General features: G+C 48.4%; 1 protein-coding gene across 13 annotated transcripts; it reads left to right on the top strand.

The window, feature by feature from the left end:
* Positions 1 to 47: 47 nt before the first annotated feature.
* EMC1 (ER membrane protein complex subunit 1) lies at positions 48 to 25,256 on the top strand. Of its 13 annotated transcripts, none has more exons than XM_036352819.1 (24): positions 48 to 200; positions 3,626 to 3,750; positions 4,392 to 4,457; positions 4,664 to 4,757; positions 5,863 to 5,991; positions 6,816 to 6,942; positions 7,490 to 7,639; positions 7,938 to 8,105; positions 8,587 to 8,658; positions 9,019 to 9,078; positions 9,702 to 9,824; positions 10,798 to 10,894; positions 11,210 to 11,332; positions 11,947 to 11,955; positions 12,972 to 13,171; positions 13,308 to 13,457; positions 14,090 to 14,251; positions 14,597 to 14,716; positions 16,977 to 17,114; positions 20,493 to 20,666; positions 21,031 to 21,241; positions 22,157 to 22,241; positions 23,612 to 23,741; positions 23,884 to 25,256. In XM_036352819.1, the coding sequence occupies exons 1-24, from the start codon at positions 67 to 69 to the stop codon at positions 24,061 to 24,063; spliced, it is 3,027 nt and encodes a 1,008-aa protein (XP_036208712.1). In that variant the 5' UTR covers positions 48 to 66; the 3' UTR covers positions 24,064 to 25,256. The 13 variants fall into 13 exon arrangements, with proteins under 13 accessions (XP_036208712.1, XP_036208713.1, XP_036208717.1 ...); XM_036352820.1 differs by having other exon boundaries at positions 9,016 to 9,078; positions 11,213 to 11,332; XM_036352824.1 differs by having other exon boundaries at positions 9,016 to 9,078.
* The last annotated feature ends 1,351 nt before the right edge of the window (positions 25,257 to 26,607 follow it).

Raw genomic sequence — 26,607 nt, 5'->3', positions numbered from 1 at the left:
CCCACCGACGGCTTCGCGTGTGGCCCCAACTCTACGGTTCGCGGCGAGGGCGCCTGCGCGCGGTGCATGCCGGGCCGGCGGCGGGCGGGGCCGGCTCCCATCATGGCGGCGGCGGCGGCGGCTTGTCGGTTCTGGCTCTGGGCTGCCCTGCTTATCCCTGCGGCTGCAGTCTACGAAGACCAAGTGGGCAAGTTTGATTGGTGCGTGCGTGCGGGGCCCCTTCGGGGAATATGCGGCTGTTTTTCCAGTACCTGTCTCCTGCCTGCCAAAGCGAGGCGGGTTACAGGCAGCAGGACCGGCTAGGTTTCATGACGTGCCGGGCCCAGTGCAATAAAAAACGTGGGACCCTTGTTCGGAAGTGAAGTTTTAAGGTGGCAACAGCAGAGCCTTAAACCAAACGTGGGGGCGCTTCTAGGCCGCCCCGCGAGACGGTGCAGGTCGCAGCCCAGGACGCCGGGTGACGTCCCGCAGGCTCGGGGTCTGGTCGGCGCACGGCTCCCGCCGCCCCGTCGGGCCGCTTCTCGGTGACGTCAGGTTCTGACCTGCGCGCCAGAGGCCGACAGCCCTCCGGGGACTCTCATGCTCCCGAATGGGCATCTCGCGGGCGTGTGCGCAGGACCTTGGGTGTTACACGTCCTAAATAGAGGCCTCTTTCCTTTCGCCTCCCTTCCCGCCCCACCCAGCTGTGGCCTCAGATCAGGTCCGCGCAAGCTTTATATGGCCGGAGGTGCCATTCACTCACTTACCCCCCGCCCCGCCCCCCCAATCCCTCCCCTTCTTCCTTGAGGCCCTGGAGCTCGCTTGCTTTTGTTTGAATCTCAGTTTTGCCATTTAAGGGTTGTGTGATCTTGGGAAGGTGACTTGCCCATTCTGTGCCGTGTTTTCATGATCTGTAACGTGGTTCACTAATAGCAATACTGGTACATGACCTCTTTCAGTGGTTGTAAGGATGATCGAGATACTTCCCATAAATGAGCACAGTGCCTGGCTCATGGAGTGCAGTCAGTAAATGTTACCATTATTGTTGCTGTTCAGGGGGCATTTCCACCTTCAGGTCCCCACTCAGATATCTCCGCTGCGAAGTCTTTTCTGAATCAGGCAAGTTAATTCACGTTTTTGTGGAGTGCCTGTAGTGGTCAGTGGTTCTTCCAGGTGCTGTGGAGTCAGAGATGTGAAGGAGCTTGTGGGGCAGGTATACAGCAAGTCCTCACTTACTGCCATTCAGTACGTTCTGCAATTTTAAACAAAATCACATACATCAAAACCAGTTTTCCCATAGGCTAATTGATATAAGCAAGAGTTAAGTCCCCACGCAGATGGTTACAATGAAACAACATTATTCCAGGACCTCCTGTATAAGTGTGTGATATAAGACGGGGTGACAAATGCAACATGTCACATTTTTAATGATGGGGTAAATGCTCACAATATAACATGTATGATTCCAATGTAGCAAATACTAGGCCTATGCAATTTACAAGCTGAAGAATAAATGGAAGGAAATACACCAACATGTTCATACACCACCATGTTAATATGTTTATGGCGGTGGTATTTGGGACATTTTTTATTTTCTTTGTTATACTTTTGTATATTTTTCACATTTCTACAATGAGCAGGCATTACTTTATAGTCCAGGTAACAATATTTTAAAAGAGAGCATGGGTTAGAGTCAGAAGATCTTAATTTTACATTCTGGTTCTGACAGTAATTAGATGACTTCAGTGGACTCTGCTTTACTTACCTGTAAAATGGGTAATAATCATCCTGTGTACTTCATGGCGTGTTCATTGGATACAGTGAGAGTCAAGTATGTGAAAATCCTGGCAGAAACTGTCAAATGTAATATAAGCCTGTCTCTCCACTACCAGCTTAGTTTCTTCTTAAAAAAAAAAAAAAAAAAAAAAATCAGACCAAACAACGTTATGACGAGGAATTCAGTGTAAGCATCATTGCCGGGAGCCGGTCCATGCTTGCTGTTTCAAGGGACCTGGCATATATGGCATACTGTTCTTAATATGTTTGCTCACCTTCTTGGCACTATGTGTTTTAACCAAGGTCACCTCTCTGAGAAAGGGTGTTTCCCCAGGTAGGGATTTTCCCCTGAAGTTAGGGAGGGAATAAAACCCCTCAACTAAGTGCCAGGCGGGTAATTAATCACTTTAACTACGAACAATCATGCTTAAGCTACATAATCTTTACTCCCTGGAATGGAGATAAGAAACGCCCTAACCTTTGGAATAGAGATTGATAGGATTGGAATCAACTGGTATAAATACAGATGTAACAAGACAACAGGACACAGAACCTAGACACAGAACCTAGACACAGAACCTAGACACAGAACCTAGACACAGAACCTACACAGAACCTAGAGACAGAAGAACTTCGCTGTAGAGAACATGGCAAAAGATCCTGGACAGAAACTGGAGACAGAACCTAGAGACAGAACCTAGCGAGAGAACCTGGCTGTACAACCTAGAGACAGAACCTGGATAGAACATGGCAAGAGAACCTGACTAGAACCTGGTCACTGAACCTGGCTGGAGAACCTGGACAGAACCTGGCTGGAGAACCTAGCAAGGGAACATGGCTACAGAACCTGGCTGGAGAACCTGGAAAACCTGACTGGAGAACCTAGCAAGAGAACATGGACACAGAACCTGGCTGGAGATCCTCACCAGAACTTCGCTGGAGATCCTGACCAGAACTTGGCTGGAGATCCTGGCTAGGCTGCTGATCAACTGAACGCTGTTTCCGTGTCATTCCTTCTTCGCCGACTCCGTCCACACCTTTGGGGACCCCTGGACCTGCTGGGGTTGGACCCCGGCACATCATGTGTGACTAATTTGCTAGAGAATGCAGTACTTTTTCTTTTTTATTGTTGACACTATTACAGATGTCCCCCGTTGCCCCCCTCTTTGCCCACATCCACCCAGCCCCTGGCATCCCTCCCCTGGCCTTCACCACTCTGTTGGAGAATGTAGCACTTTTTCATTAATAGCAATGTGCAAAAACACCTCCTATGTACTTGGTAGTCTGCCATACGAAGCTAATTGCATTCTCTAATTGATGAGATCTCTATAGTCCCAAGAAAGCATGAGTAATGGGTCAAATGGATCCTGAACATGGTGTGGGCTAGAAAAGGTTGTAGAGAGCAAAGCCTGACCCGGTCTATGGAGTTTTGTTGTAAAAATTGCATAATTTTTTTCTCCAGAGGTCAGTGAAAATAGAAGGAAAAGTTGGACAACAGGGTTTGTGCCTCTTTCCTCGTGTGCCCTATGAGTGCCCGTCCCGCTTTAATGACTGCAGAGAGAGCCGTAATGCTCGTTCTGGTGGCATGTAGGCCAGGTGCTCTTTGGGTGGCACTGATCTTGAGATAAACATGTGCTTACATGTGGAAGGAAGGCTTGTATTTTTCATCTGTTAGGGCTATTCTTGTTCCGTTTGCTTCAGACTACATTGTATAGAAAGCTGGCTTTGGGTCAGGTCTCCTCATTAACAAACATTTCTCCCATGTCCTAGGATAGGTATGATGCGGATAGCCTGTGTTTGTGCCGTTGTCTTTTTCCAGAGCATTTTGTGCAGTGATGGATTTGGCCCCTCACGTTTCCCTTTTTTCCAGGAGACAGCAGTATATTGGGAAGCTCAAATTTGCCTCCTTAGAATTTTCCCCGGGATCCAAGAAGTTGGTTGTGGCCACGGAGAAGAACGTGATTGCGGCCTTAAATTCCCGGACTGGGGACATCTGTGAGTGAATTTTGTAGGCATTAGCTCGGGATGGAATGGGTGACCATCATGAACCCACAGTGGTCTGTGGCTTGCGAAGTCTGCCTGGCTGTTTCCAAGTTAGGGACAAGTTGGCCAAAAGATGCATCTCTTACTGGATTCTGACAACTTATTTTTATTTTTTTAGTCTTGTCATTTAATATATTCCTATTACAGGCCTTTGTAGTTTATTCCCTCAGACCAAGTCCTAACTATTCTTAAAGCAGATATTGCTGCAAAAAACACATTACCCTATTTTGCATTAAAGATCTGGATTGCCACCTTCCCAATTACTTATACTGCTTTTAGGGATTTTTTAGGCACTAAAATCATGGATCTGTAATTTATAATCACTGTTTTTCTTGTGAATCATATAGGTTTTGTTAATCATGTCATTGTTCATTTACATGCTTGATGAGGTGGTAATGGAGGTGGGAGTGCAGAGACCTCCCCTTGTTACCCAGTGAGTGCGAGTGGGTCATCGCCAGTTCTCTGTAGTCCTTCCCTCCCTTGAAATAAAATTGGGCACCGCTGTGCAAGCAAAGACCTCTCTCGTTTTCTCCCACCTGTCTTCTTGGACGCCCCTCTATTTCGTAGTAATGTCTGACTCTCCTGTCTCTCAGTGTGGCGCCATGTTGACAAGGGCACGGCGGAAGGGGCAGTGGACGCCATGCTGCTGTACGGACAGGGTAAGCGGAGTCCTGCTTTGCTTCTCTCATGGTGTTGGCTGCCTCTCCTCGTTCCTTGCACTGAGTCTGGGATGGAAAGGAGAAGGGTATTCCCAAATAGCTCTTACTTGCACCCATAGCAGAGCGAGGTGGCCGCTAACAGGCCCTCAGAGGCTACAGAGCTCCCAGTCTGGGAGAGGATGTCACCATGGTTTTTTCTCTTCCAGATGCCGTCACTGTGTCCAATGGTGGGCGGATCATGCGTTCCTGGGAGACTAACATCGGGGGCCTGAATTGGGAGATTACCTTGGACAGTGGCAGGTAGAGGGGAAGAAGCTGTATTTCATCCGGGTGTGGTTCAGGGCTTTGCTGGAGCACAGATCTGTGTGGGTAGCAACTCTGGGTCTTTTGGCTTTTTCCCCAGGAACCACTACAGAGCCAAAGAGCATTAAATGCCCAGTTTTTGATGTGTTTTTTTTGTTGTTGTTGTTGTTGTTTTAATCCTCACTCAAGGATATGTTTTTTATTGATTTTAGAGAGAGAGAGAAAGAGAGAGAAACATTGATATGAGAGAGAAACATCAGTCAACCGGTCGCCTCCTATGTGTGCCCAACCGGGATTGAACCCACAACCTAGATATGTGCCCTGACCTTGCATCGAACCTACCACCTTTCGGTGCTCTAACCAGCTGAGCCACACTGGCCAGGACTTGATGTTTTTGAGGTTATGGAACATGTGTTTACTCAGCCAGCATTTATTAAGCACCTCTTAGGTGCAGAGCTCTGAGCTAGGTGCAGTGTTTATTGTACTTAACTGCTTTTTCTAATCTTACCATGACTTGAGAACTTTGCAGTGTTGTAGGTACAAGAACATAATATAAAACTTTCAATGTCTTAATTTTGTGTTTAGAGAACAGCTCGAACTACTGTTATATCTTTATATATCTAAAGTTGTTTAACTAATTAGATCATGTGCATTAGCTTATGCATCCAATAGTCATTTGTTTGGTAAACATTTGGGGAGCCCCCAGGCAGCGGGAACACACATGTGAATGTGAGTTAGTTTCTGTCATCAAGGAACTCGTTATCAGTTGGGGGAGGCAGGCAGGTAGCCCAGTAATGACAATACTGTCTGAGGGGTGCCATGGTGGGGGGTTGGCCTGGTTGCTGTGAAGTCCCCCGGGAAGGTGGGAACAACCCTTAGCAGATTCGGGGGGCTTGAGGGAAGTAGTATGGCCTAGTGGTTCAAAGAGGCAGAGCCAGGCTAGCATCCAGATGCATTGGAGCCCAAAATCTATTTTCTTGCCTACCCAGCTACAGTGGTAGTGTGCCAGATTGTCTCCTGTAGCCTGAGGCTCTGGAGGCGCTGGGCTTGCTCACCCTGTAGCTTGAGGCGCTGGGCGTGCTCACCGTGTACCTGTGCTCAGTTTCCAGGCACTTGGGCTGGTAGGCCTGCAGGAGTCAGTGCGGTACGTTGCGGTCCTGAAGAAGACCACTCTTGCCCTCCATCAGCTCTCCAGTGGGCACCTAAAGTGGGTGGAACATCTCCCAGAAAGGTAAGGCTGCCCTCCCACCAGATGATGGCTACCTGGTCCTGCTCTCTACAAGCCCCTCTTTCTCCTTTAGGGCTGAAGCATTTGCTTTGGCCCAGGCTGACCTTATTTTGGGGTCATGTGTAGCGTGTTGGGCTCACTAGATCTAGGCCTGAACTCAGAGGCTGTGCTACCTCTGCAGTTGCCATTGCAGCGAGGAGAAACTCTCAAACTAGGCAGGAGAGCCAGTCAAGCAAGGGGTGTGGCTCTCTCGCTCATGGTCCTACTGCTACTGGCTTTTTGGCTTCTAGTTCAAGTCAGACTTGTAACAACTCAAGAAGGCCCAGGGTAGGAGCTTAGTGAGATTTGAGATGGTTTCCAGAGGTCCTGGTGGTGGGAAGCACTGAAGCTGAGAAGGAATAGGAGGGAGGGAGGAAAATTCTACTTAGACCACCGCAGGCAGGGACCAAAAGTCAGATTCCTGTAGGACCAACTGCATAGGCAGCAGGCTCTGGGGGATTCTTGGGAGCTGCGGTGAGCCTGGCCTACCTCAAGGGGGCAGCCTTACTCAGCTGATAAGTGCCCCATAGGATGCAGTGTTGGGTAATGTTGCCACATCTTTTTAAGAAAAGCTAGAAATCTGGTTTTTATGTGTAAAATCTCAGTTCTGAATGTGGACAACTGAATTATTTATTAATTGAAATAATAAAAAAGACTGTGTGAGACAAACAAAACCTATTTGGGGACTGAGAGTAGGTGACCTCTGGCTGAAGGCCTGGCAGCCTAGTCTTGGAGGACCCCTGCCTGTGGCTGAAGCTGTTGCTCCCTGTTTTTCTTCCCTCTCTTAGTGACAGCATCCATTACCAGACGGTGTATTCCTACGGCTCTGGGGTGGTGTGGGCCCTCGGCATTGTTCCCTTCAGCCACGTGAACATTGTCAAGTTTAATGTGGAAGATGGAGAGATTGTGCAGCAGGTACGGTCAGGCATCTTCCCGAGGAGCCTTGTGAACTGAGGAGGGACTAGACAGAGCCCTTCCTCGCACTAGGACCAGAGAACTCAGCTGGCAAAAGCCATTGAAGTTCCCTGTTCCTGTCACTTGGAGGCCGCCTCCTCCTCCTCACCGGGTATTTATTTAAGCCCTGGCACTCGCCCAGAGTGCTCCCCTGTGGTGGCTAAAAGAGTTGCATAGATCCGTTTGTTGCCTACGAGAGTCTTGCAAACTAATATTGTAAAATAATGATAGAGAAACCCCAAATGACAGATACAGTAAATAAATGCTTATCTGAAGTATCAGGTATTAAAAAGTAATCTGGCATATTTTTCTAGCATCCAGGTAGAAAATTGGGATTTTTCTCTGGCTTTGGAGCTTTCGGGAGGCTGGGGGACAGGAAGAACTTTGGAACCAACCGTGAAGAACCTTGTGGTTAGGCCCTGGTGGGAACTGGTGGTGACACTGCTGAAGAGCTGAGTGGGAAGTGTAAACATCCTCCCTGGCCTCCTGCTACGTGTCTTTCCCATAGGTCAGGGTTTCGACTCCCTGGCTGCAGAGTCTCACCGGAGCCTGCGGTGTGGTGGATGAGGCTGTCCTGGTGTGCCCTGATCCGAGCTCACGGTCCCTCCAAACCTTGGCCCTGGAGACGGAGTGGGAGTTGAGGCAGATCCCACTGCAGGTGAGAGGCCAGCACTGTTCCACTGGCCGGAGGCACAGTCTTCGCCGCTTAGAAAAGTCTCTCCCAGTGTCACTGCTTCCTTCCTGGCCTTGGCAGCTGTGGAGAGAAGGCCGGGCCTCTGGCTGAACGGTGAAAGGGGAAGTGGGCCACTCTCTTTGGAGAACCTGAATGGGAACTTCAGAGCCACATGCCACGGCCTAGTTACTGTCATTGGCAAAGTGGGGCAGAGGATGCAGGCCTGGATGGAAACCTGACTTCTCGGCTTCTAACCCTAACCCTCCGCCCTCTTGTCTTCTAGTCTCTCGACTTAGAGTATGCAAGTGGATTCCAACCCCGGGTCCTGTCCACACAGCCCAACCCAGTGGATCCTTCTCGGGCCCAGTTCTTCCTGCAGTTGTCCCCAAGCCACTATGCTCTCCTGCACTACCATCACGGGGTCCTGAGTCTGCTCAAAAACCTCCCACAGGTAACTGCAGGCCTCATGGTGTGCTAGGATTCAGACCATCCAGCCAAGACATGGATGTTGGAATCCCTGCCTTTGAAGCTGCAGGCATTTGCTCAGGATAGAAGACATCTTTTCAAAAGTGGCTTGAGAGGGTTTAGCCTTAGAGCAGAAATGGGATAATTTTTCTTCTAAGAATTATATAGTATCTTTAGAGTAAAACTGGCACCTTCCTCTGAGTCCTTAGGAAAATGGGGACAGTAATTACAGCTTCCCACAGATGCTGAAAGCTGCGTAGGATTGAGGATTGACTGTGCCTGTGCCCGTTTTCAGCTGTAGATGCAGCTAGCCCTTCCTCTGCTCTCCCATGCCCTGGCCATTATACTCTCAAGTTGGGAGAACTTTCAATTCCATGGCCAAGGGGTCTCGCTGTAGAGGTGGCCCTCTGGAAGTCTGCTGGCTAGTAAAGGCCCATTTAGGAACTGACACCCTGCTTTCCCTCCAGACTGCCCTAGTGAGCTTTGCCACCACCGGGGAGAAGACAGTGGCTGCAGTCATGACCTGTCGGAATGAAGCGGTGAGTATTGAGAGTAAAGTCAGAACTGGGGGTTTCCTTCGTGTGTCTGCCAGGAGCCCAGGGAACCAAAAGTCTGGGCATAGTCTCCTGGTCACCTTGAGCCCAGGGGGCAGCAAGCTGTTGAGAACTAAGTTCTATAGAGCTTTTTGTACACCCCCTTGGTCCCCAGGAGTGGACCCTAACGTGATGCTTCACTTTCATCTGGGACTATCAAGGGTGGCATAGGTTTTGTGGTTAGGAATGAGAAACTGCGATTTGCCTTCTTCCAAGTGTTGAGGAGACAGGTGAAAGCTTCATTTTGGTAACTGGGAAGTGACACTTCGGCTCAATTTCCTCCTTCTGTCCTTTTTTCTCTAGCAGAAATCTAGCAGTTCTGAAGATGGGTCGCTGGGGAGCTTTTCGGAGAAGTCTAGTCCGCAGGTAGGGTGTGGCATTGGGCACTGTGCCAGACCTAGACCCAGGGGGTCACCCCATGAAGTTGGGGGTGCAGCTTAGGCCATGAGCTGGTCTGGAGTTCCAGTCTCAAATGGGGTTTCCTGAATTGTGTAAATGATAGTTCTCTTGCTCCTTTTCAGTTGGGAAGGAAGGAAGTAGAAACTCTAGAATCTGTTCTTACCCACTTTCTCCTCTGGGCCTTAGTTTCCCCATTTCTTCTGGGCTCCCAGCTGGTAGAATTGGTTTAATCTGTGCATTTGCACTGGAGCAGAGCATGGGACGCTGGCTGGGGCACAGGTTCCTGCTGTGGCTTTCTCATCAGCTTTTCCGAAGGTTCTGTCACTTCCCCGCTGACGGTTTTACCTCTTGGGGAAGTCTCTACTACACTGCACTGGCTTCCTCCTGGACAAGTACAGTGGTTGTAATTTTATTTACTCAGGTGTCTTAGTTCTGCCTTAGGATTTAGCTTTCTCTTCTCTTTCCTTTGCATGTATTTCCTGTCTTGGCCTGGGTTCTTTTCTAGGGTATTGCCCCCCAGTTAGACTTCCTTTGGGGGACTTTGCTTTGGGGGAATCCCTCAAGTTGACCTGTGCTGTCTGTTCCCTTAGGACACGCTGGCTTGCTTCAACCAGACCTACACCATCAATCTCTACTTAGTGGAGACAGGTCGGCGGCTGCTCGACACCACAATCACCTTTAGCCTGGAACAGAACGGCACTCGGCCGGAGCGGGTGAGTGGGAGCCTTTGTCTTCAGGCTCCGTCCTGTGGGCATCTCAGTGTGGGGTTCCCTTTCCTCAGGGCCGGGTCACAGCCACGGGTCCTGGATTAGAGCTCTCTGGGTTCTAGTCCTTCCTGACCCACTGACCAGCCACAATTCCTGTGAATAACAGTAAAAGTGGTACCATTCATTCCAGGTTATCGCTGTGCCAGATAACCTGAGCTTTTCATGATGCACTAATTGATCTAACCCTCCCATCAGTCTTGTGAGGTGGTTATTACAAACGAGGAAACTGTCCAGAGATTCAGGGCCCTGTCCCGAGGCACCGAGCTAGCAAGAGGTCGCTAGCCCTGCAGCTGGCGTTCTTCGTTGCTGCCTGTGTTGTCTTTGTGCATGTTAAGTTGTGTTCCTCAGCCTCTCTGGGCTGGGCTTTTGTTTCTGAAATGGGAGGTGTATGCCCTAGCTGGTGTACTCAGCAGTTAGTGCATCGGCCCTAGCACCAAAGGGTCTCAGGTTCAATTTCTGGCCAAGGGCTTGTACCTGGGTTGCAGATTAGCTCCCTGGCTCTGGTCAGGTGTGTGTGGGAGGCAACCAGTGAGACACATTGATGTTTCTCTTTCCTTCTCTTCCTCTCTTCCACTCTCTAAAAATCAATGGAAAAAAATATCCTCAATCCTTGGGTGAGGATTAAAAAATAAAATAAAATGGGAAGTGTAATCCTGGCCTCCTGTTTACTTAGTGGGCTGTGGTTGGCACATGGTGAATGATATGGGACTTCTTGGGTTTCCTCCATAACAAGGTCTGAGGGCGAGCCTAGCAACATTGTGTTGACTCCTAAGAACATGTGTTACCTTATTGGAGTCCAGGTAATAACTATTATTTAGACATCTGATAATGCCATGACCTAGACCTCTGACCTGAATGGTGCTCTGTGAGGCATTTGAATTCTCGCTGACTGCAGTGGTCCTGACTCTTTGGCTTATAGCTGTACATCCAGGTGTTCTTGAAGAAGGACGACTCCGTGGGCTACCGGGCCTTGGTGCAGACAGAGGACCATCTGCTCCTTTTCCTGCAGCAGCTGGGTAAGCGACCTCATTCAGCCATTTATTTTCGGCCTGCCCGGGAGCTCCAGTCAGACTGTTTGGGGCTGTGGACAGGCTTGTGGAAGAGTCCCGCAGAGCGTACCCTGATGTTTTTTCCAGAGCATGTCACCTGCTTTTGAGGAATTCCTTAACCTTCTTGGCTGGGGCATGGAACTTTCTTCCCTTGAGTTACAGAATCCAGCCCCTTGCTCTGGCTTCTCTTGGTCACACAAGAGCTGCAGGGCATCCCTGAGCCACCGAGGAGAGTCTCTTCAGGAGGCGAGGGGCCTAGCGTTGTGCCCATGCTCTTTCCAGCAGGGAAGGCGGTGCTGTGGAGCCGGGAGGAGTCTCTGGCAGAAGTGGTGTGCCTAGAGATGGTGGACCTCCCCCTGACTGGGGCGCAGGCTGAGCTGGAAGGAGAATTTGGCAAGAAGGCAGGTATGAACCCAAGAGGTTGGCCAGCAGAGTCGATGCAGGGGATGCTTTGGGAATGTGTCTGTTAGTTGGACCACTGGCAATGCTGTCTCACAGCATCTCTGGCTTCCAGGGTGCAGCCGGGTGCCAGTCTGATCTGAACAGGCTCTGAGACCAGTTTGTAGTGCTCTGTGGCCATATGGTTTATGTGCCCATTCTTTTCTATGAAAGGTGTCACCTGCGACTTCCTCTAGGGAAGGGCCTTGAGGAAAAGAAACTTAGTTTGGTATAGTAAGAGCTACCATTGTCTGATCACCGAAAATTTGCCAGGCACTGTACACCCATTGTCCCCAAAGCAGCAGCCATACCTTTCTAGAGACATGACTGGGTTGACTGACCTAGTTGTTGAGGCCAGTGCCCTCTGAGCCTGGCCACATCCCACCCCCCAGGATGGACTCAGTTCCCTCTACTCTGAGCCACTCCTACCCTAACCTTTGTCCCTTCCATCCATTCATATCGCTGTCCAACAGGTATTTACTGAGGGCCTACTCTGGGCCAGGTACCCTGGTAGGCATTGCCATTTTCTTAAGCTGAGGATTAATTTGACTTTACTATTTATTTTTGCTGCCTGGATCCAGCGATTCAAGGTAAAATCTGCTTTCTGCCACCTTGTTGCTCATTGCTTGTCCACATGACTAGCTTTTGATTAATTCTTTGTTTTTCCTGACTTGCATCAACAAGGTCTATACTGTGTGTGCGTGGACTGCTATGGCTGTGACTGGTCCTGTTTGCCTCTCACTGCTCTTCCTTGACCTGAATAAACATTACATAAGAAAGGGCACCCCTCCTTTTCAGTGAGCACTTAACGTGTATCCCACACTGTGCGAAACCCTGTATGTACATCATGTGTCATCTTGCAGTAGCCCAGTCAGTGGATTACATGCCATTTAATGATGAGGAACCAGAGGCCAGAAGATCAAATACATTTCCCAAGGTCACTAAGTTAGTAAGCAGTGGAGTTGGGATTTTAACCCAGGTCTGCCAGACGCCAGAGGCCATGCTCTTTACTGTGCAACCTGCTTCAGTGACCAAATCTGCCCTGAGGAGGAGATTTGAGGGTCGTGGTGTCATTGATGGAGTCGGGAGAGTGAGCGATAGCCCCGGGAGTTGGTTGCAAGTAGGTCTGTTGGGCCTGGTCAAACAGTTGACAGAATAGGGGTGAAGCAGTGGGAAATGGAAGTACCCGTTCATGATACACATACATATGCACCCCTGCACCCCACATCCCTCCCTCTTTTGGTTTCATGGCACCCAGAGCCTTCCTCTGGCCATTCTGGATGTGGGGCTGTGGTGGAGACGTTCACAGCATGGCTGCATCCTGCATGGCTGATCCCTGACCCCTTAGTCTCCTATTCCAAGGTCCAGGCAGGTGCGGTACTATGAGCCAGGTGAGTAGGTTTGGAAGTTCCTGCCTGGCTGTCCCTGAGTGTGAGACTGTTGGCATCAGACACAGGACCACTCCTTGGACGTGCAGCCTGAGGTGTCGAGCCACAGGGGAGAGAGCGACCCCTCGTTAGGAAAAGCAAGTACCCCCTTGCTGGACACACCTAGTCTGGTGGGGAGGGAGCCTCAGCTGTATTAATTACCTTTTCCTTGACACCAGACGGCTTGCTGGGGATGTTCCTGAAACGCCTCTCGTCCCAGCTCATCCTGCTGCAGGCGTGGACCTCCCACCTCTGGAAAATGTTTTATGATGCTCGGAAGCCCCGAAGTCAGATTAAGAATGAGATCAGCATTGACACCCTGGCCAGAGATGAGTTCAACCTCCAGAAGATGGTGGTGACGGTGACAGCCTCAGGCAAGGTGCGGGGGTGAGCCCAGGTCCCAAACCCCCAGAGGCTCCGGGGTGGTGGGGAGCATGCGCTCTAGTTTTCATGGATAGAATCAGTTCTTTGGTTTGTCTTTCTAGTAGTGAGCCAGTTACTTGTTTATCTTGCAGCTTTTTGGCATTGAGAGCAGCTCTGGCACCATCCTGTGGAAACAATATCTCCCCAATGTCAAGCCAGACTCCTCCTTTAAACTGATGGTGCAGAGAACCACTGCTCACTTCCCCCACCCCCCACAGTGCACCCTCCTGGTAAAGGACAAGGTGAGGCCAAAGTGGTGGGGCTTTTTGGTGTTTTGTAACGTAAATTTCTCCTAAGCCTTTAGAATTGTATGAGTGTTAAAGATCAGTATTCAGGGGTTAGAGCTCGGTTTCTTCCAGTTTTTTCCTGAGTGGAGGAACCATCCAGGACTGAGGTGGGAGTGACTGGAAAGTGGGGGTGACTTTACCAGATGTGTAGTAAGCCAGCTCGTCTTCTTCCCAAGCATAGGCGGCTGGTGGTAGCTGAGTGACTGTTTGCTCGTCTGTAGATGAGAGACAGCAGGACACAAAGCTGCTAGTATTTGTATCCCTGCTTTCCAGAATTAGATGGATTTTTGTCGGTTCATTCTGGAACTATCAGAAGGGAGCTGGGAGGCGTTCTGCTGGAATGGCTGCCCTGGGGTTGCTGATTTGGTTAGCATTTTATTTGCCCCTCAGCCTGCCCAGTTCTTGGTTAGCTTTGGAGTCAAGAGGAAGTTTATTTTCCTTTTGACACATTAGCCTTGGGGATCATTCACCTTCAGCCAAGACTAAGGAAAGACTAAGGGATGCAGCACAGTTGAGCTCCAGTCCCAGATTGACTCCTAGGATGTGCATTCTTTCCATGGTGGAATCTGACAGTCTGCCCGTTTCAGGAGACAGGAATGAGTTCTCTCTATGTCTTCAATCCCATTTTTGGGAAGTGGAGTCAGGTGGCTCCCCCAGTGCTGAAGCGCCCCATCTTGCAGTCTTTGCTTCTGCCCATCATGGATCAAGACTATGCCAAGGTGCTACTGTTGATAGACGATGAGTACAAGGTATGACATCTTTAGAGTGGCGGGGGACATCCATGTAGAGTTGGGTGTGGGGCAGGGGAGGTCAGACAGCAGCCAGTGGACCAGAGCTGGGGCTGTCTGCCGTCAGCACACATTTGGGCTTGTGGGGCATCTCTAAGCGACTTGATTACTCTTTCTGCACTGGTGAAAATTCAGGGTCTTAACAGATCCAAATTTAAGCCCTAATTGAGTTCAGTAGACTAGTTCTTTAAGGTTTGCTGTTTTATTAAGGCTCTCTTTGATGGGAAATAGTAATAGTAATTGAGAAAGTGCTTAGAGCATCCTGACCCTTCCTTTAACCCTTTTCTTGGGCTCTGGATGTTCAAGGTCACGGCTTTCCCAGCCACTCGGAATGTCTTGCGACAGCTTCATGAGCTAGCCCCTTCCATCTTCTTCTACTTGGTGGATGCAGAACAGGGACGGCTGTGTGGATATCGACTTCGGAAGGTAGGGAAGGGGCATCCTGGCAGGACCCTTCAGGGAGCGACGTGGGTGTTTTCTGGTTATTTGGCTAAGAAGTCCATTATGCTATTCATTCTATTGAAAATTTTGATCAGCATAGTCCTGATGTCTGACTCAAAGTAATTTTCATATTTATTGAGAGGCTACCACATGGCAGGCATGGTTCTAAGTGCTGGGGAAAAAGCAATCAACAACAGACAAAGTCTGCTCCCATGGAGTTCTCATTCTGCATTCCTTTTCTATGGCAGTGAGAAGGGACACTGTTCTCCATTTGGGGGAAGGTAGGAAGTGGGAATGGGGGTTGAGTAATAGTACTTTCTATATGAATATGGTGTTACTAACTCACTCTTTTTTTTTTTTAAACATGAGCATTTTTTTAAAATATATTTTATTGATTTTTTACAGAGAGGAAGGGAGAGAGATAGTTAGAAACATCGATGAGAGAGAAACATTGGTCAGCTGCCTTCTGCACACTCTCTACTGGGGATGTGCCTGCAACCAAGGTACATGCCCTTGACCGGAATCGAACCTGGGACCTTTCAGATCGCAGGCCGACGCTCTGTCCACAGAGCCAAACCAGTTAGGGCACTAACTCACTCTTGACAGAATGTGTGCTTTGAGTTTTACTCCAGAAATGGGATAGATTTGCTCTGACCCTGACATACTTGAGTCCAATTCTTACAAACAGTGATACACAGTGGCTTTGAGGTCCAGCTCGGAGGTTCACAAGGGCCTGGTCTTGGTCTCGCTAGCAGGGCTGCATAGAAGAGTAATTTGTGGCCTCACCAGACGGTCCTTCAGTCCTGTCCCTTAGGGCCTTTGGAGAGGTACTATAATATAGAGATTAGGAGCTTGGACCCAACTGCCTATGTGTGAAAACTCACTAACTGTGACCTTGGGCGTAGGATTTCTCTGCCTCTGCTTTCTTGTCTATGAAATAAGATGATAATGGCACCTACCTCATAGGGTTAGTGTGAGGAGCAGGGACTTAATACATATAAATCACGTAAAGCAGTGCCTGGCACATGGTAAATGCCATCTAAATGTATTATCTGTTGTTTTAAAATGCAGTGCCCTTTTCTGACATTTTGTAACAGCCAACCTTTCACATAAACAGCATAGAAAATGGTCTACCCAGAAAATACATTCTGTACCCTTGTGAGTGAAAATAAATTTCCCTTCCAAGTTGATAAAAAGGAGACCCCGAAAGAGACAGTTCTTTGTGGATACAGGGGAGCAAACTGGAGTGTGGGTGTCATGAATCAGTGGAATCCTGAGGATGTCATCGGAGTAAGTGGTGGCCAAGGGCAGACAAAGGAGGCAACGCTGCATGGGGAGCAGACCAAGGGTGTCTTACAGTCTGACCTCTGAGTGAGTTGACTGGTGACCTTGCTCTCTGGGGATGTTTTTCGTTGTAAAAGATTAAATTGACGCAGAAGCGCAGAAGCAAAATGTGAGCAGACCCTTTCCACCGTGCTCCCAGCTGCTTTCCCAGATGGAAGGCCTGTTAGGAGTCGGCTGTGCATCTTTCACGGTCCTTCTGTGTATTCACAACACTGTGTAAGCAGCTGTGTGGGCCATATAGATACGTGATTCATAGATGTTTCTTCTTGGTGAAATGGAATTGACCTGCATTTATTAATAGGATTTTTTATTTTTCATCTCTTATTACTTTGTTAAACCCATGTTTAAATGAAAGTATAATGCTAAGAAAAATCCAGAATTCTGAGGTTCTAGCTCAGTGACCTTTCAGAAGGGAACATTTGCGTACATGGCAGTCAGATCAGGAAGCAGAACGTCACCAGCACCCCACCCAGGTGGCCCTTGTGTGCCTTTCCCCTCCCCCTATAGTATCATTTAACCATACAGATTTGCTTATAGTTTCCTGTGACTCTAAAGAACTTTTTCTATAGTACTTCGAGGTCCCTGCCAGCTCAGTCATTCGCTGCTGGCCCAGGATACGGATTCTTTGATTTTAGTAATAAGTGGTAAACTTTCTTTGGATATTGCCTATTCAGATAAACAATGGGGAGCTATTGAATAAGTTTTCTGCTTTTTTAATGGTATATTTTTAAGTATATTTTTAAGTCAAACTGTGAGTTCTAAAACTTCTTTCATAAACCAGAACCTTCTTCCAGCACAAAGGCTGCAGGTAATGAACTGTAGGGCGTGTCTAGCTACTGCAGTCTCCAGTCTAGGCATAGTCTCCTGACTATAAGCACCGGCTTTGTTGCCTTTGCTCCAGGATCTCACCACTGAGCTGAGTTGGGAGCTGACCATTCCCCCAGAAGTACAGCGTATCGTCAAGGTGAAGGGGAAGCGCAGCAGCGAGCACGTTCATTCCCAGGGCCGTGTGATGGGGGACCGCAGCGTGCTCTACAAGGTACGACACAGCAGCCTGGTATAGAGTAGGAGAGCAAGGGTTTCAATTCTGGCTCTAGAATTTGTAGGTCCATGATCTCCAGTGAGTCATTTAATCCTTTGAGCCTAAAGTATTATCTGTGAAATGGGTACACTGTGCCCTTCTAGGGTGGTTGTGATGATCCCCTGAGAGACTCATGCTTAGCCTAGGGCTTGGCTTATGGCCATTGCCCAGTCGATGTTAGCTATTATATTTAGTGACTAGAGGCTTGGTGCATGGATGGGGTCCCTCGGCCTGGCCAGTGATCAAGGCCTATCAGGGCCAGCCAGCCGGGAGGAGGGACCCCGGGAGGTTGGCTGGCCAGCCAGCCCCCCCCACCATTGGGGCCGATGGGGAGGCCGGCTGGCTGGGGGAAGAGGCTGCAGGAGGTTGGCAGGCTGGCAGGGGTGAGGGGCCTTGGGAAGTTGGCTGGCCAGGGGGAGGGGCCGTGGGAGGATGGCCAGCTTGGGGAAGGTCCACAGGAGGATGGCCAGCTGCAGGAGGTTGGCTGTGGGAGCACACTGTCCACCAGGAGGCAGCTCCTTTGTTGAGCATCTGCCCCCTGGTTGTCAGTGTGCATCATAGCAACTGGTCGATCGGTCGTTCTGGTCATTCAGTTGTTACAGTCACTTAGGCTTTTATATATATAGATAGTACTGATAGAACTGTCTGGGGTTAAACCTCAGTTGATTCATCAGGAAGCCCGTCTCTATGATCCAGCACTCTAGTTAGTAGTAAAGGATGGGAGATGGAGAAATGACTAGTGGGCTGCAGAACTGTCCTATGAGAGCATGTAGTCACTGTAGTAATAGACATTAATTCCACCCCCCAGCACAGCAGAGACTGAGCTCGGGGGAGATGTCATAGAGCAGAGTACCACGACCAGAACTTGATGGGAAGCTCATTCGCCAAGCGTGAGGCAGAGCGCAAGCCTCCGGTTGGGCTGTCCAGGTTCAGACTAGGCTCGGCCGCAGACTGACTGTTCATTGTGGGTCATTCGCTTAGGCTTCCTGACTTCTGTTCTCACTGATGTAATGGAGATTGTAGCCTGTGTCAGAGGATTACTGTGAAGATTAATGATAACATATAACATGATTAGAATGGTGTCCTCCACACAGCATTATCAGTGCTGCCAGCTTGAAACCTTTACTGATGGATGCCTTCCATGTGACCGCAGTGTTTTGCTTGTTCAGAATGACCAAAATAATACATATTCTGAAGTACATTTTGACTTGTACTAGAAAAAATTTACTGTGTAATTTCATTCGTACGAGATAAAATATGCTAGAATACTTGTGCTTTCATATGTTGAAGGCATAATAAGAATAGGACTTTTTGGATTCATATTCATTATGCAAGTTTTTAGGTTAGTCTCTTTTTTAAATAAGCTTTTTTTTTTTGGCTTAATTTTAGACTTACAGAAAGGATGCAGTACTACATAGAATCCCATAAGCCCCTTCTCTAGTTTCCCCTTGGAGACCATAGTACATCTGTCTAAACGAAGACATCAACATTGGGGCAAGACTGTTAACTAAACTCCAGTCTTTATTTGGGTTTCGTCAGCTTTTCTATTAATGTCCTTTTCTGCCCCAGGATCCAATCCAGGGCTCCACATTGCATTTAGTTGACAGTTTCGCATGACCTTGATCATTCTGAAGAGTATTAATCAGGTGTTTTGTAGAATGTCTCTCAGTTTTGGTTTGTGTGATGTTTTTCTCATGGTTAGACTATAGTTACGGAGGTGAAGTGGACTTATTATTTGAGTGCCAGGTACTCTAGACACTAAGATGAACAAAATAGACATTTCCCCTCCTTGTGAGGCTCTCATTGTATTTGGAAGAGGCCAACAAAGAAAGGTAACAGGTAAGTTAGAGAGTATGTTAGAGGACAACCAGTTTCATAGAAAAATCCGAAGCTACGAAGAGGGAAAGGGAGCGTAGAATTGAAGGGGGATACATTTAAAATAGGGTGGTTAAGGAGCGGGGGTGTCTCATTGAGAAAATGACACTTAAACTTGAAGGAGTGAGGAGTGGGGGAAAGCCTTCTGGACAGAAAAATCAGAGCATGCCTGGAGTGTTCTAGAAACAGCAAGGAGGCTAGCGGGACTAGAACGGGGTCTTTGAGGAGGGGAGTCTGGGTTGCTCAGGTCAGGAGGTGACAGAGCCAGATCACAGGCCATCACTCTGGCCTTTCGGCTGAGACAGAGCCACGGGGAAGTTTTGAGCAGAGAAGTGACAGAAGTGACTGAGGTGTAACAGGTTCCTTTGGCCTGCTGTGTCAAGATGAGTCTGTCGTGGGCCAAGGGGCAGAGCAAGCAGACAGTTAGGCTGTTGTAATAATCCAGGTGAGATGATGGGTTGGTGACAAAGGATCTGATTCTGGATACTTTTGAAGGTGGAGCAATAGGATATGTTGATGCATAGGATGTGTGTGTTAGAGAGAAGGAGTTGAGGATGACTTAGAGGTTCTAGACACGCATGGGGAGCTCTGAGAGGGAGCAGGTTTTAGCAGGGGTGGAACAGGAGTTCAGTTGGGGCAAGTCAAGTTTGAGATAAGACATCTAAGAAGATAATACTGAGCTGGCAGTCCGTTAGTCAAGTCTGGAGTTCAGGGAGAGGTCTGGCCCAGATACGTAAAGTTGGGCATTGCCAGCACCCATAGATGGTGTGAAAGCCATGAGATGGTGGTCACCATGAGAGCAATTATAGATGGAAACGTACAAGAGATCAGGAGATGAGGAGGAACCTGCCAGAGAGATGAGAAGGCGTGGCCAGTAAGGCAAAAAGAAAACCAGGGAGCATGTGTCCTGGACGCCAGGTGGAGAAAGTGCTTCAAGCAGGAGTGATCCCGTGTCATATGGTGCTAGTAGGTCATGTAAGGAGAGAACTGAGGCTTATCCGTTGACTCGGTGATAGGGAGGACACTGGTGGAGAGAAATAGCGTTGCTGGAGCAGTGTCCTTAGGCCAGCGAATGGGCAGACCTGGGTAGTATCTTGAGTTACCGATGTCTGTGACTTGAGCAGGTTGCTTAACTCCTGTAAGACATTGCTTTACTCCTGTAAGACATTGCTTTACTCCTGTAAGACATTGCATCTTGAAATGTGGGTAATAATAGTAGCTACTTTGCAAAGTTGTTTAGGGATTCAGTGAAATGAGTAGGCAAAGCACATGGCATGGCACTCAGCAGACACTAAACGAGTGCAGCGGTGACAAACTCTAAACAGGAAGCTCTTCTAACCAGGAAACCTGATTGCTCTGCCAGACCAGTGAACTCCAGGTTTGCCCCCCTCCAGGGCTCCCCGTGGTGTGGAGCCCATGATGTGCCACTGTGGTTCTGAGGAGCTTTTCTCTTCTCCCCAGAGCCTGAACCCCAACCTGCTGGCCGTGGTGACCGAGAGCACAGACGTACACCACGAGCGCACCTTCATCGGCATCTTCCTCGTGGACGGTGTCACTGGGCGCATCGTCCACTCCTCCGTGCAGAGGAAGGCCAAGGGCCCCGTCCACATCGTGCACTCAGAGAACTGGGTGGTGGTAAGGACTCGCAGATGAGCTCGTGTCACCATCAGGGACACTATACTCTATGTGTTGCATCATTTGTGAGACAGGGATAATAACAGTCACCTTTCGTCTAGCTTACAGCAGCGTCTGGCACATAGTAAGCACTCAGATGTTAGCTATTATAATTCCGATTTCCAAGAATCTGGAGAATGCTTTGTTTCCTGTGGTGAACTCTGGGTAGCCTAGAGACAACTACTCTGAAAGCTAGTAAACTTGTTAGCAAGGACGAAAACTGGGTGCTGGGTGGTTTCTCTCCTTCGTGGGCATGTAGCCAATCAGAAAGGTGTCTTCCCGTGTGATTTCCCCTGCCCCTCGCTGCCCCCGCTTCTCTCTGCAGTACCAGTACTGGAATACCAAGGCCCGGCGCAACGAGTTGACCGTGCTGGAGCTCTACGAGGGCACTGAGCAGTACAACGCCACCGCCTTCAGCTCCCTGGACCGTCCTCAGCTGCCCCAGGTCCTCCAGCAGTCCTACATCTTCCCCTCCTCCATCAGTGCCATGGAAGCCACCATCACAGAGCGGGGCATCACCAGCCGACACCTGCTTAGTGAGTGACGGGGGCTGGGGGGTCTCTGGTGACTGGGTCTCTTAGGCAGCCGCACTGAAGGACAGAGCCAGGGATGCATTGCTGGCAGAGCCACGTTTGATCATCATTAGGGATGGTCAGTGAGGAGGGCTTTATTTCAGCAGGAAAAGTTCCTCCTCTGGCTTTGCCATCCATAAAAGATGATACGTTTTTTAATTCTCATTTCTGATGAACCACTTTGTTCTGCATTTTTACTTCGCTCATAAAGGTGAGCCCTGATATCATTCCTAACAGATGGCCTGTGCTGACTGCAGACACTGGCACGGTTCGGTCTCGTCCTTACGTAGTTCAAGCTCAGGACTTAGTGATGGTTAGCCAGCTGCTCTGTCTAGTTGATTTTACCAAAGACATTTGGGACTCAGAGCTTATCAGGCACTCGGTACTACTATTTTATTCTCAAATATGAGGAGGACAGACCTTTTGGCAGTTTCCCGTTCAGCCCCACTGTTTCTGAACCAAACAGCGCTCATGTCCTGTGTCCTCCCTGGCCTTGCTACTGCACCGGCGCACGTGGCTTGTTAGGCTCATGGGAAGGAGACTCATTGGTCGGGCAGGTAGTATTGGAGGGAAAGGAGGAGATGAAGAGATCTGAGTGGCCTTCCGTGCTCCTCTCTCTCATCATTACCCATTTCTAATTCTAAAACTTTATCTCCTGATGTCTCAGGATATGTGAGGAAACCAATATTTTCAAAAGTGGGAACCTTCATTCAGACACATGCGTATTATTAGATTATGGTTTTTGGCCATTTAGGAGCCTCAATGACCCCCCCCCCCCCCTAACTCAATAGTAAATTTCTGTGATAGTGACATTTTTGTAGCTAGTCTTAATCTGGGGTTGATTGGTGTGAACATACACTTTGACTTCTTTCTGTGCAGTTGGACTACCTTCCGGAGCCATTCTTTCCCTCCCTAAGGCCTTGCTGGATCCCCGCCGTCCTGAGATCCCAACAGAACAAAGCAGGTGAGACCTCTGTGGCAGTGTGAAGGCTCTGACCGTAAGGAACTTAACCTGTAGGTCACCTTTGGCCCTCAGTCTGGTACATGCTGTCCTGCTGTGCTGGGACCTGGGGATGCAGCAGTGAACAAGTCTGACAAATATGTCTGCCCTCACGGAGTTACCTTCTGGTTGGGAGGCGGACAGTAAATAAGATGAAATGTTAGCTGCTCATAAACGCTGAGGAGGAAAAAGCAGAAAGGGGCCTGGGGCTGTGCAGGGTGAGGGGGTATGTGTGGTTGAACTTTTGCACGTGTGGCCAGGGGAAGCCCCTCTGAAATGGCGACTTGATTGAAGACCAGAAGGAGGAAAGAAGCTAGCCTTTTGGAGGCCTGGGGGCACTTTTCAGGTAGAGGGAAGAGCCAGTGCAAATGCCCTAAGATCATGTCAGTGAGTTAGAGGGAGGGTGGGAGGCCAGTGGGGCTAGAGTAGCTGGTGGTGGGGAGACGGAAAAAAGGTCAGGGAGGAAATGGGGGTTGGGTCCTGTAGGGAATAGAATAGCTTGCCACTGTTAGTATGTATTTGAATAATTCAGCCATCGTTTCTCGCACCCATCCTGAATTCTTTTCCCTTAGGGGTCTGAGAAACTGGGCAGCAGAAGGTACAGTAGATCTGTTTTTGCACAAAGAGAAAAGGAAAGAGGGGTATGGTTTAGAGCAGTGATGGCGAACCTATGACATGCGTGTCAGAGGTGACACGCGAACTCATTTTTTTGGTTGATTTTTCTTTGTTAAATGGCATTTAAATATATAAAATAAATATCAAAAATATAAGACTTTGTTTTACTATGGTTGCAAATATCAAAAAATTTCTATATGTGACACGGCACCAGAGTTAAGTGAGGGTTTTTCAAAATGCTGACACACCGAGCTCAAAAGGTTCGCCATCGCTGGTGTAGAGTGAAGAGAGAATAAGAGACTAGGGGGTGGGAGAGGGGAGGGTAAACCTGGGGAAGAGACATGGGGTGATGACAGGGTTTTCCAGAGGAGTGTAGACAGGCACTCTGGGTTGAAGGGCAGGAATTGGCCCAGTGGCTCAGTGTTTTAGTTTTAAAATGGCTTTGGCTTTCCTCCCCTGGTGTGAATACTGTTGTCTGCCTGTTATTTGTTTTTAGATTTGGAACAAGGTAGGAATCCGGACCTCAGTCTTAGTGTCCACGCAGCTTGCTTTCTTACAGCCTTCCTAACAGTCAGCTGCTACATTTTTAACTCCCTAGTAGACTTTGAAGGAAGATGTGAGGCTAGATATGTGGCCTGGAAAGCTCCCAGGACTCTGAAAGGGCAGCCAGAGGATCACCTTACAGCAGTTTGAATGCCGTTCCGACTGATGTTTTGCAGAGAGGAGAACCTAATCCCGTATTCTCCAGATGTACAGATACACGCAGAGCGATTCATCAACTATAACCAGACAGTTTCTCGAATGCGCGGTATTTACACTGCTCCCTCAGGCCTGGAGTCCACTTGTTTGGTGAGTAAAGCCCACAGCCACCCAGCTGCGACAGCCCTTGGGGACACAGCTGAGGGTTCCATTTCCTTTCCTACCTGAGGTTGAGGTTGTGCGGATCACCGGCTGCCTTTCTTATCCATTTCTCTTTCCCTCTGCCTTCCAGGTTGTGGCCTATGGCCTGGACATTTACCAAACTCGAGTCTACCCGTCCAAACAGTTTGATGTCCTGAAGGATGACTATGACTATGTGTTAATCAGCAGTGTCCTCTTTGGCCTGGTGTTTGCCACCATGATCACGAAGAGACTGGCACAGGTGAAACTCCTGAATCGCGCCTGGCGGTAAAGACCAAGACCTGCCCGAGCAGAGAGCCGAGGGAGAGTCAGCACAGCTCCAGCTGCAGTTGGACAGGGAGATGGAGGGCGTGTGGGCGCTCATCTTAGCTAAGAGTTGTGGGGAGAAGACGGACTCTCACGGAGACTCCTTTTGGGATATGTCTGGTGCCATCAGTGGATGGAGGGTGAACTCTCTCAGCCGAGAATCTCAAAGCATCTTGATGGACTTTGCCCTGAAGTCCAAAGGCCATTGCCCTATTTCCTCTTTGCCCATCTATGAATGTTCTGTCTTTTTTTTATAAGAGCTCCCAACAGAGTTCTCTCTTTTATGAGGCCTGTTCAAATTGATTTTGGTTTGCCTCCTGTTTCCCAGGTTAAATTAGAAATCTTTCTGTGTCCCTGCTTCTTGCTTGGGTGGGAAGGGAACTCTTACTGACCACTCCACCTTTACTGTTTACATTGGGAGGAAGAAGATCCGTCCTTCGCTAAAGTTTGAGCACTGATCCAGCCTCTCGTGGCTTCTCTGCACAAGAACTCCTGGTTGAGGAATCTATATTTGGTGTCAGACTTATTTTAATGAAGCCTCTAGTTTCATGTTCTCATTCAGGTTGGGCCACGTAGTCTTTGTTTCAGTTTATTAAAAGCCAAGTGTGTAAGTAGCATCTTGGTCTGTGGATCACTGCCCAGGTCTTTCACCTAAGGCACGTGCAGGCTGAGGCCTTTTAATACTACTGAACTGTCTGAACCTTGAAGAGATTTCAGGGGAGGGAGGAGCTAACCCGCCTGTCTGCAGTACCTCTTGGTCTCTCATCTCACCCACAGCCTGGGCTCGCCATCTGATAACCTTGTTAGAGAAAGTCGTCCTGTTTAAGAACCTCATTATTTATTTTTAGTTTTATATAAATTGACCTGTGTGGGTCACTAGATTGCTCTTAAAATGAGATTTCAAATCTTATGGATCTTTAAGGAATGGAGGAAAAAAAGGCAGAGGTAGGAAATTGGCATTTTGTGGGTGAGGCATTGCCGATTGGCTGTTGTCTCTGCTGCAAAAGAAAGATGTCCTAAAAATGTTCCCTTGTTCCCGATTTGGGGAATGATGCGGCTTTTCTTTACTGTGAAGAATGAAATGTACAGAGGAGACCTCTAGCCCTGTGGGGGGAGAGGTACATTCAAGCGTCTGAATAAAGTGAGTGACGAACGGCACTGTTTAAGTCCTTTTTTTGTGGTTTAGGAACACTTTGAGGCTACTCTTGTATTAGATGGGACAAAAAGCAATGCAGAAAAGGTTTTTAGAAAACTTTAAAAATATATATTTTTTTGTTGATTTCAGAGAGAAAGGGAGAGGGAGAGAGAGAAACATCAATGATGAGAGAGAATCATTGATCTGCTGTCTCCTGAACGCCCCCTACTGGGGATCGAGCCTGCAACCGGGCATGTGCCCTATCGGGACTTGAACCTTGACCTCCTGGTTCACATGCTGAGGCTCAACTAATGAGCCCCACTGGCCAGGCTTCTCAGTATTTCTGAACCTTGAAGCAGCACTCACTTCTGACCAGCTATGCTCAGCCTCTACCTGTGGCTTTTAACTCTCTCTGATGGGGTTTTCTCCGCCTCCTCTTTTTCTGTGCATCTGCCCCGTCTCTTTATTAACTAGGTTGACTTTGGGGCCACCTGCAATGAATGTTTCACTTAAAGGAGAGTCCTTAGTATTTTGGATGTCATTATTTTTTTTAGTTTGGTCAACATACATGATCTCTTGGTGTAAAGTTTACAGCTAAATTCAGTGATTTTCAGTCCCTGTTGGGAATAATGTAAAATGGTTTATGGCTTTTGTTAATGTTTCCTTAACCTTTGACTCTGAACAGTAATTAGTTATTGGTGAATGTGCATGAATTAAACACAGAATTATAGTTTTAAATTTTGGGGGAGGAGGAGAGGGGTTAAATAGTAATGTATTTTACCCCACCCACCCTCTTCTTAAAACTATAGCTTATTGATTTAATGCCACTTTTGCAAGGGGCTGATATTTGCTCCCCTTCCCCGACCCCCAACAATGAAGGGTGAGCATGCTCTTATGCAGATAATACAGTTTTATCATTGACCCTCAATTTGATAAGTACCAAAACAAGTTATAGAGTTTAAACTTTTCTGAAACCCAAGTAATTTTTGTTAGCATTCCTCCAATAATTATTTTGCTTAGAGTCTACAATTCTAAATTGGGAGTCGACTCATTCTGCCTTTCTCTATGGAATAGAATTCTGGGCCTTTACTATTTTGTGTGCCCTGGAGCAGACGTGAAACTTCTTTAATCACTCCTTTGGCCTCTGATTAGCCATAAATCTTTGTCAGGCTCTTTCATTTTAAAAAGAGGATGTTACTCCTCTCCTCTGCTTTAAAGAGTGCAGAAGTGTATAGCTCCATGCTTCTTGAGCACAAACAGAAGATATGCCCCAGGAAGTTTAATGTAGACCTCCTTGGCCAGTATCTCACCTCCTTACAAAAAGCACTTGGTTGAAACAGACACACAGACACTGAGAGCGGACTGGTGGTTGCC

This window comes from Myotis myotis, unplaced genomic scaffold (assembly GCF_014108235.1).
Source record: "Myotis myotis isolate mMyoMyo1 unplaced genomic scaffold, mMyoMyo1.p scaffold_m19_p_2, whole genome shotgun sequence".
In the NCBI taxonomy this organism is placed as follows: Eukaryota; Metazoa; Chordata; class Mammalia; order Chiroptera; family Vespertilionidae; genus Myotis; species Myotis myotis.
This window is presented reverse-complemented; position numbering and strand designations above follow the sequence as displayed.

Excerpts from the sequence above, each read along its gene's own strand:
- EMC1 (XM_036352824.1), top strand. The coding sequence starts at position 67 with ATGCCGGGCCGGCGGCGGGCGGGGCCGGCTCCCATCATGGCGGCGGCG. Across the intron at positions 8,106-8,586 it reads TGCTCAAAAACCTCCCACAG|ACTGCCCTAGTGAGCTTTGC; the intron begins GTAACTGCAGGC and ends CTTTCCCTCCAG. Across the intron at positions 8,659-9,015 it reads TGACCTGTCGGAATGAAGCG|CAGAAATCTAGCAGTTCTGA; the intron begins GTGAGTATTGAG and ends TTTTTTCTCTAG.